The 10,111-nt window shown below is 41.7% G+C and overlaps 2 protein-coding genes across 2 annotated transcripts in view; one reads left to right on the forward strand and one right to left on the reverse strand.

Annotated features, from left to right (window-relative positions):
- Positions 1-16: 16 nt before the first annotated feature.
- On the forward strand, positions 17-7,396 carry tmem237b (transmembrane protein 237b). The gene is made up of 14 exons (XM_072682866.1): positions 17-189; positions 321-371; positions 2,221-2,252; positions 2,384-2,397; positions 2,739-2,816; positions 2,999-3,127; positions 3,913-4,006; positions 4,127-4,287; positions 4,522-4,648; positions 5,298-5,489; positions 6,282-6,355; positions 6,476-6,563; positions 7,003-7,124; positions 7,261-7,396. The coding sequence occupies exons 1-14, from the start codon at positions 169-171 to the stop codon at positions 7,323-7,325; spliced, it is 1,248 nt and encodes a 415-aa protein (XP_072538967.1). The 5' UTR covers positions 17-168; the 3' UTR covers positions 7,326-7,396.
- Positions 7,397-8,344: 948 nt separating this feature from the next.
- The window catches only part of zp2l2 (zona pellucida glycoprotein 2, like 2), a 2,658-nt gene continuing 891 nt past the window's right edge, over positions 8,345-10,111 (reverse strand). Inside the window, exons 3-9 of the mRNA XM_072683556.1 lie at positions 10,092-10,111; positions 9,856-10,013; positions 9,328-9,517; positions 9,090-9,237; positions 8,936-9,011; positions 8,568-8,681; positions 8,345-8,475 (exon numbers count right to left, since the gene is read on the reverse strand). The exon at positions 10,092-10,111 is cut by the window's right edge and continues 78 nt beyond it. Coding sequence (XP_072539657.1) covers positions 8,345-8,475; positions 8,568-8,681; positions 8,936-9,011; positions 9,090-9,237; positions 9,328-9,517; positions 9,856-10,013; positions 10,092-10,111 — 837 coding nt within the window. The remainder of the gene's footprint in view (positions 8,476-8,567; positions 8,682-8,935; positions 9,012-9,089; positions 9,238-9,327; positions 9,518-9,855; positions 10,014-10,091) is intronic.

Below are 10,111 nucleotides of genomic sequence, written 5' to 3' on the forward strand. Positions count from 1 at the left end.
TATCCAACGACAACAAACAACGCTAAACGCCCTCCTGCTAGCTGCTTAGCCAGCCAGCTAGCCAGCTAGCCAGCAGGCGTGTTCACTGTAAAATCCTCCTGAAATTAAACCTAAACGTTTACATTAAAAGGTTTCCTGCCGTGATCTTTGTTTTACCTGAAATACAGCATGGACACGTACAACGAGAAGGTTAGTGGCAGTGGTTTGCTAACGTGAGCCCATATTTAACGTGCAGGGTGGTCGTTTTAGCGCTACGCTACTGCTAGCTGAATAAGTAGCTGGCTGGCTAACACAGCGACCACCAATGTTGTCCCATTTAGGTTCAGAGCACAAGACGAAGAGATCTGCCGCCAATCTCACACGTACAGAAAGTAAGTAAAGTTTTGCATGAGTGTAAAGACACACACACACACACACACACACACACACACACCCCTCACACCTGTATAGACAGCTAGCTATCTAACTTCATCAGTGTGTGAAGTAGCTGAACCCAGTTAAATTTACTTGTTTGAAACAGGGACAAAAACTATTTGAGTAAATAAATGTAGCTAAAGAAAACTGCAATAAGCACGAGTTAACTAGATAATGAGTTAACTAGATAATGAGTTAACTAGATAATGAGTTAACTAATTAACCGCTGCTAACTTCTCAGCAGATCACCTGAAGTTTACGGAGCTCCGAAAGTATCGAGACATTAAAATAATATTCAGAGACTAAAAACCTTCCCTTCATACGTTTAACCATCCTGTCCGTCCATTAAAAAAAAGTCCCATCAGCTTAACTAAGGCATCTCCTCTAAACCGAGGGAGTAAATTATTTATTAAATTAAATTAATTATTTTGTAAACTAAGGAAATTATTTATTAAATGAATTATTTTGTAAACTAAGGGAATTATTTATTTATTTAATTGAATAAATGGTTTAATAAAATGAGGAAATTATTTATTAAATTAAATGAATTATTTTGTAAACTAAGGGAATTATTTATTTATTTAATTGAATAAATGGTTTAATAAAATGAGGAAATTATTTATTAAATTAATTATTTTATAAACTAAGGGAATTATTTATTAAATTGAATAAATTATTTAATAACCTGAGGAAATTATTTATTAAATTAATTGTTTTGTAAACTAAGGAAATTATTTATTAAATTGAATAAATTATTTAATAAAATGAGGAAATTATTTATTAAATTAAATTAATTATTTTGTAAACTAAGGGAATTATTTATTAAATTGAATAAATGGTTTAATAGCCTGAGGAAATGATTTATTAAATTAAATTAATTATTTTGTAAACTAAGGGAATTATTTATTAAATTGAATAAATGGTTTAATAAAATGAGGGAATTATTTCTTAAATTAAATTAATTATTTTGTAAACTAAGGGAATTATTTATTAAATTGAATAAATTATTTAGTAAACTGAGGAAATTATTTATTAAATTGAAGAAACAGATTGTAAAACTAAGGGAACAGTTTTTTTTAATTAAGGGAATGATTTATTAAATTGAATAAATTATTTAATAAACTGAGGAAATGCTTTATTAAATTGAGGGAACTCATTGTAAAATTCAGAATTTCCCCCCCCCCATTTAAATTCATTTGCCATGGTACTATCAATTAACCCACCCATTTGTTAACTCCCCTCACCGCACTAGCAATGCACCCAACACCAGGAGGGTGAGGATTTAACATACTCCTCCTCTGATACACATGGAGCCAGGAGGAAAACACTCAGCCTGTCTGTCTGTCTGTCTGAAATTTCCACTAAGGACTGACTGACACTCTGATCCTGACTCTTGAGTAACTGTACTGCTCTTCAGGGCTAATCCTGCTCCCTAGCCTGTCTTAGATTTAGCTCAGCACTAATCCCTGCTATATGTGCACAGACCTGTATGTGTGTGTTTGTGTGTGTGTAGAGTGTAGCGGAAAGATCTCACTGTCCCACTGTTACTCTTAAGTGGGATGGCGAAGAAATCGCTGGTAAGAAACCATCCTTATGGTTTGTAAAGAGGTTTGAGTGGTAGTTGGAGGTGGTAGGTGCCGTACAAGTCTGTTATTATTATTATTATTATTATTATTGTCTCTCCTCTGTTATCTAAACATGTTCTTTAACGGGTGACGAGGCTGACCGGGCAGTCAGTGAAAGTTTGTGGACTATATTGTCCACTATCTAAGACTCTCTTCACTGTTGTTTGGTTCTTTTTTTCAGCGGGGACCTCGTGCATTACCGTCTCTGCCAAGGTGAGCTTGTCTACTACTAACAATAGACGCTAAGGTGACACTGTTCACTACCTTCTGCACAAACTGCCAGCTGGCTAACGTCTTCTCTTTCTCTCACGGTCCTCCATCTTCATGTCTACTCACTGAGAAAGTCAGGATACGGCAGGTGAGTACCTACATATTTTTTAAAAGTTAAGGTAAAGGTGCACGTATATGTGTTCTCTGCATTTGACAGCATGCCATTAGGCAGCATGGTGCCAACAGTTTCATGGTTATCTGCTCCAGAGAGTCCTATTGGCAGTACTTCTCTACGAGGACTAGACAAGCTGTGTATTAGGATGCATGTCCGCAAACATTTGGACATATAGTGTATCTCGTGAATAAAAATATTTCTAAATGGAAGAAAAAGTGGTTCTTCTGCAGCAGGTCTTCTGCTCAAAGATCTGAGATCTTGAGAGTGTACATCTGTGAACTATCTCCATACGTCTCTGCTGTCCTCGTGCCCAGATGAGATGCAAGTTCCGAGGGCCAAGAAGAAGAAGGCCAAGCGCGAAGTGGACACAGAGGGAGTCGAGGGTCCTGAGGGTGAGCTGTTTTAGTACAGTTAACAGACTAGGGGTGTAAATCTCTGACCTTATCGTTTGAGTCAGTTCTGATTCTTGAGGAAACCATTCAGTGTGAGGTAGAATGTGTGGTTCAAGCTGCATTTCTAAAGCTCGCGAGGCAGGGGTACGCAGTGTTTTATGTGGGGTTTTTTTTCACTGCAGGAGAGGCTGGAATTGAGATGGGGGACCTGGATAGTCACAGGCAGTCAGAGAGCCAGGAGCGCTTGACCCCCGAACCACAAGAAAACCCACCGCAGAGGAAGAAAAAGAAGAAGAAAGCCCACATTATCGGTGCGACTGACATCACAGTGCAGGCTACAAGTCTTCTGTCTCAGAGGACGATTATCCTCTCACATGCCAGTCACATACAATGTAACCGTACATAGAAATCACGTCATGTTGAATATAGTCAAGAGCCTACATTCCTATGACCTGAGGATCGGTGGCTTGAATCCCAGGTCATACTGCTTGCCATCAGCAGCCAAAGCCTGAAAGAGCACAATTGGCCTTGCTCTCTCTGGATGGGTAGATGGCTCTCTTTCTCTCCGCATCACTTTAGTGCGGTGCTGGTCTGTTGCGGCAGAGCTGGATACCCGGCAGCAGTTCAGAAAGAGGCATGTGTCAGTCCGCACTCTCCCAGTGTCCCAGAGTATTACATGTGAGAGTACCAAAAAAAAGCAAGGGGAGCTCTTAAGTGGCCCAGTTGTCTAAGTGTTGGCCCTACTATCAGGAGATTGCTAAAGCCACCAGTGGCCAGGTGTCCAAAAAGAGCATTACTGGCCTTACTCTCTTTGGGAGGGCAGGATGGCCCTCCTCTCCCCTGTTATTTAGCACCATGCAAACCAGTGCAGATGACATAATTGCTGACATAACAGAATTGACAGTGATGTCCTATTGGATGATATTGTGTGATATGAGGAAACCTAGCTAGTGGGTGGAATAGGAGACCGCACAAGTGGGGGTATTGTGTATCATTGGTCATTACAAAAAATCCAACATTTGAGCAGTGCGGTTTCACTGCCCAGCCTAGCAATGTCCTTGCTGCCTACCCTCTAAATGCATTGGTAATTCTTCAGATCCTGAAGGTGACCAGACTGACCTGGTGCAGAACGGAGACATGCCAGACCAGAACACGGACGAGGAACCCACACGAAAACCCAAGAAGAGGAAGTGAGTCGTAAACAAGCACCTGGTGAATTTGAGAATTACACCGTGTCAAAGTGTTATTAATGTTCTGTTCATTATAGTCCCTCACTTCGCACTTCTCCCTATCTCTCCTTCTGTTTGCAGGGTGAAGACCAAAGTGTCAGACATGCAGTTAAATAACGAGTTAGCCGTTGAAGACGATGACATCATCACGGACGCCCAGCCTCCCATCCCTCAGCATGCTCTGTTCTCGGCCCCTCATGGTCCGAGTCAGCCTGTGGCTAAGGTGTTCATCGAGAGAGGACGTACGTTCACACATTCGTTGATCACTTGTGTTTCCAATTCTTGTTGTTCCAAATGTTTGTCATCCAGTTATCCAGTTCCAGATTAAGCCTAGTTGTTAGATTTTACTATCTGAAAGTCTAGAATGCAGCCTGTTCCGTCTCTATAACTGGCTGGGTTTCACCATGTTTAAAGCTGCAGGTATGCCTATAAGCAGTACTTGAAATATGTTTATGAGCAAGTTTGTGTTCTCTCAGGCCGCTTTCAGCCAGCTGAGCGTGTAGACAAGGGCAAGGCCAGCGATCAGGTCGAGCAGAACTTCATGGAGCTCCAGTCGATGTGGACCACTAGAGATGTGTCCATGAGAGTGCACCGCGGTTTCAGGTGAGTGCCTGATATACCGAGCTGCTTTATTAGGTTTTTAAATACTGGAATATGTGTCTTATTAGTCTATACTAATAGATTGGAGGCAGGGTTTCCTGAATTGAACACAAGACAGTAAAGGTTTTAGTTAATCTGCCTAAAAAGGTGGAATATAAAACCCCTGTTCCACAAGTTAACACAGTTAACAATTAAAGCAGCATTATGTAGGTTTTTTATATTTAAATGTAAAAAAAATAATTCTGATGTGCCTCTGATGTGCAATAGCATGAATAGCATCTATATTGTTGCTACTCTGGGCTCAGCTCATGTAACTTTGGTGAAGTAAGCAGGACAACACTTAAAAGAGCGAGAGTTGAAAAGTCGTGTAAAGTCCTGTAATATTACTATACCATTTCAGTCCACATGCTTCTTTCACTTTCCGTGATGGTTCTGTGTCTCTCAGCTTATCCAGAAGTGCATGTGAAAACTGTATCAATTAGTGGTTGCTCAAAATGCTAATTCCATATCCCACCTGTAGGGGGAGCAAGAAATTCCAATTCTTGCATACTGTTGCTTTAAGTCAACACTGAAAAAAGAAAAATGTAAAACATAAGTCCTTTAAGAATGCCTATACACAGCAAGCTTTAACTGCCGTTCTGCTCCTCCACAGGGTGATAGGCCTGTTCTCTCACGGCTTCCTGGCTGGTTACGCTGTATGGAATATCATAGTGTTGTACATTTTGGCTGGGGATCAGATGAGCACTCTCCCTAACTTACTCCAGCAGTACCACACACTGGCTTACCCCGCACAGTCTCTCTTCTACTTCCTACTGGCCCTTAGCACTGTTTCAGCCTTCGATAGGTAGGTGTTTTGTGTGCTGGTGATTAAGCATCATCATCATCGCCTATGAACTAAAATAAAAAAAAGCTTGGGCTTAGAGTGGCTCAGTGGTCAAATGAGCTACCGCTATGGCCCCAGGGGTCGCATGCTTGAATCCAGAGCAATGCCAGAGTGCTCTCTATCTTCTAATTATTGTAGCCAAATTTATGCTTCAGTATTATTTTTAAAAACTACCTTTAGCTTTGAATAGTCCCATTTTATTCCCATTCATTTCAGTTAACTCCTATAATTACCTCTGGAATATCTGGAATAATTACTAATTCCAGAACATTCCCAAAATTCCCAAAGTTCCCAAAATTTCCATGGAAAGTTTACATTTTGGAAGTTCTCGAGCTAAATGCCCCATGGAAAGATACCGGTAATTTACAGGAAATTTATCGGACATTTTCCACCCCTTTGCAACCCTTATTGGCAGTACCAAATTAGGAGAAAAAGGAAAAACAAAAAAGTAAAAAATAAAATGTTAAAAATAAAGGGCTTTACATGGTTCCTTGAAGGATGCCATAGAATTTTTTGATTTTTGATTCTATAAAGAAGCATATTTGTAATATAGCTTTGTGAGTGTAAAGAACATCAAGTCAGGGTTCTTTTACACAGTTCTATTATGTTTTTATGGAATCAAAAGATTTTGTCTATGGCATCCCTCAAGAAACCATTTAAAGCACCTTTAATTTATGAGTGTATGAATGTAGTGGTGTAGAACGTCTGTGTTTTAAAATTTCCTCTAAACAGAAAACCTTCTCTTTCCATCAGAGTGAACCTAGCCAAAGCGTCTGTGGCTTTGAGGAGCTTTCTCACTCTGGATCCTGTGGCGCTCGCCTCTTTCTGTGGGTTTCTGTTCCTAATTCAAATGTGTTATCCTGATGATTGTGCTAGAATGCATTCAGACATTCAGATAGGAAATGTACAGTTTCACTCATACTAATATTTCTGTGTTTCTCCTACAGTGTATTTCTCGGCTTTGGTCTTGTCTCTAAGCCAGCAGATGACAAGTGACCGCATCAATCTCTACGCTAGCGCCAATGCTTCACTATGGTGAGTCTTCTGCTGACGTGCACTGTGAACAGAAGCGGTAGGTGCTGTGAGGATATGTTAGTCACCACAATAAATACTTTGCTCTGCACAGGGCAGGTAAGTCTGATGTTCTCCTATGAGACAGGCTTCATTTTGGGCTTAGATTATATTGGTAAACTGAGAAATCTGTGACATGCGGTTTGAAAAATGTCTATGCTTATTTGATAATCTGATCAACTGGCCACTTCCACAAAGCTCAGAAACCTATCTGTAGGTCAGGTTTCTTCACATCAACACAGTTCTGCTCAAATACACCTACCCAACCTGACAGTTAGTCGGTTAGCTGGACCAAAATAAAAGAAACCTGCAGTAGACTCTTGGTTGTGACCTTGGCCACCTTGTTAGTGGTTGAACAAGTTATTCACAATCATATGCTGCATTTTTGCATTTCCCCTGTCAGGTTGCCTGGCTCTGAGCACGGTATGCTCTATCCCTGGATCATAGTCAATCTGGTGGTCACCTTGTTGGTGGGCTTAGCCTGGGTCTTGGTGTCAACCACTCCAGACGTCGATTACACAGAAGGTAAAGTCCAAAATGAAAGTTATGGTCAGATTTGTTGGGCTCTGGTTCTGACTGATGCAGCAGAGCCTGTAAAAACACTTACAAGCAAATGTCTTTTCAGTGATATTGAATCATTTCATAATGTATCTTTGTGCAGAATTCCTGATGGCAATGGAGATTGAATATCCCAGAACTGATGAGAAAGGGGACATCACTGCCTGAGAGGCAGCAGCTGCTAAAATGTTACTGTGGGCTGCAATTTTTCTTTTGCACTCTGATTGTAAATAAACCTTTTAGACTGAATCTGTTTTCTTTAGTTATGAAAAGCTTTAAATTATTGTGTGGATCAGCAAACCAGTTCACTAGACACTTCAGACCCTGTAGTTGCAGTGGTTAGTGGGGTGAAACTGCAGTCCAGGCTGACACACTACTCATCACCAGTAGGTAGACCATAGTCCTAGTCTGGACACAGACATGGTCTGAGCCAGCCCTATAATCACTACATTTAATTTTGACAGTGCTCATTTTAACTGGTGTAAATTTCCTAGCCTTAACAGTACAGGTTTAGCAGCCTAGGAAAGTCATAGGCCACTCATATGCTTCCTAAAGGTCACAGAACACTACCCAGCCAGTCATATCTGTGGCTACTCATTGATTACATACTGTTAACTAGGCTACTTCAGAAGGTAGGATTCTGGTCCCTGGCTTGAGGAGAGTCTCCAATGTGACCTTAATTGAATCTGTATGCAGTACAGAGTTCAAGCACCATATATATTTTTTAATAGGGAAACCCTATAAACCCTTTGGTGCTGTATAAAACTAGGTACAAAAGATCTGTGAGTGTGAAGATGAACCCTTTAAGGAAAAGGAGTCTTGCTTAAATTGGTACCAGTTCTATACACAACCCTTCAACCTGGAGTTGTACAACCCAGCCTTACATAGTGAACACTCAAATGGTTAAGAAACATTAGAAAGTTGGGTCTGTAATGAGGGACTGGACAGTGTAGCCAACCAGAACACAAGCCTTTTTACAACCATCTAAAAAGATGTTGGCTTTGAGATTGTAGTCAGTCACAGCTGAACCTTTCCTGGACCCATGAACATCGTGCTTAGCACTACCCGTTATGATCTGAACAGGTTGGGGGAAACTGAGGATTACATCCAAAGGACCACTATGCACACCTTTTATAACTAAATAAAATAAATAAAAGCAGGCAGGATGTTTACAGTCACTTTATTCGTCATAGCCTTGTTGTCTGAAGGCAAGGATGCGATTTTGCTCTTTGTTTCCAGAGAGCAGCAAGCAGTCCACAGATGCACAACACAGCAAGTGCAGCTACTCCAACCACTCCATAGCTGAAACTCTGCAACCCTAAACCAGAAGATAGAGGGGGGAAAAAAAAAAAAAAAAAAAGTTTTCTTGGGTAAACTGAGAGAAAGATCAAGTTAGATTCCAGCCCTTACCTTCATTACTGTCTACTTGGCTTTTAGCTGAAACGGGCAAGTCAGCAAGGAGGATGACTTCACCACTGGACACTAGGATCTTCTCCATATCCGGTGTGGCTGAAACTGCTCTTTCTGAAAAGGCAGAAGACCATAGCTTTTGAGACCATACCAAAGATCTAGCAAAGCTAGACCTTATCCTACAGCTCATTTCTGGAATACCACTGCCCAGTTCCCTCTGCTCACAACCTGCCTCACCTAATCCAACTTCTGAACCAGCGAACTCCTTCTGGTGAGCTGGATGTGAGCAGAGAAACCAGCAGAGCAGTGGCACTCCAGGACCAGGACTGCTGATTAAGAAAGTCAAGTTGCTCAAAAATCAAACTTACTTGTCCTGCCACAACTTGGTTCACAGGTGTCCATAGCAGAGAGTTGACACACTGCTGTGGTACAATGGATGAAGATCTAAAAACCAAAGAACAAACGGTCAGTCTGTTCATCACACCAGTGTTGACCTAAAACTAACACACACAAGCTCCATACCCTCTCCTGTTGAGGAACGAGGGACGTCTCATCCACAAAGGCAAACATCTTCACAATGAAGCGTTTGTAGTGGGTTGGGTACTGCAGGCCAGAAGAGGAGTCAACTGGAAGCACAGTGGTAAGGTAGCGGTCATCTTCATATGGGCACCTACCAGAGGAACAGCAAGGACCTGAAGACATGCAGTGAAGGGTTAAAAAAAAAAAAATTCAACCGAAAGAGTCAGCAGAGTCTGCTTACCCATTAAACAGCAGGTCCCACTGAGTCAAGCTTAAGGGATTTGGGGTTGAAGTGGCCCAGCAGTGATTCAGGACAAGGGCGATGTTTGGGTCAGCCCTCTCCAGCATGCGCACCTCCACATACACAGGCTCCCTTAGCGCCTTGGTCACAGGATAGTCAGCCTCTGTGTAGTAGGAGCCGTATACATCCGCTAGAGTGCAGATATGAGAGGAGATGGTTGACTAGGCCAACGTTAGGATCACTTCTTCCTGCTTCTAGACCCACACCTGCACCCTTCAGTCAGTCACCATAATAAAACCCTTGAAAATAAATGGTCTTGGTCCAGTCTGAGCAAATACTAGAACCATATGCAGCAGAACGTGATTAGACCCAAACCAGCAGGTGTACTCCACAAGTTTGAGCTGGACACCACTCTGCAGGTGTAGTTTAGCCTGCTATATTGCCCAGATAATTTCTACAGCATTCAATAGTCATTTTCTGGGTCAGAGCACAGAGGCTGCCATGGGGCAATATGGTGAACACCCTTACCATCAGAACATCCTTTAGTTGCACAGATGCCATTAGCAAGCCTGAGCTCCACTCGTAAAGGACCCAGCTGGAACACTGGAGGAGGTGGAGGAATGGTGTTCACATCCACCACCAAAGGCTGCACCGCTGTAGCCAAATACCTACACTGGAACGTCAGCCTGCAAGACAACAGTTGCCCAGTTTCTTAGAGTAAAGTTCAGCCAGCCAAGAAAGCATGCTTCATGAAGGCCACTCACTCATACGAGCTGTCTCTTGT

This window comes from Salminus brasiliensis, chromosome 7 (genome assembly GCF_030463535.1).
Source record: "Salminus brasiliensis chromosome 7, fSalBra1.hap2, whole genome shotgun sequence".
NCBI classification, from domain to species: Eukaryota; Metazoa; Chordata; class Actinopteri; order Characiformes; family Bryconidae; genus Salminus; species Salminus brasiliensis.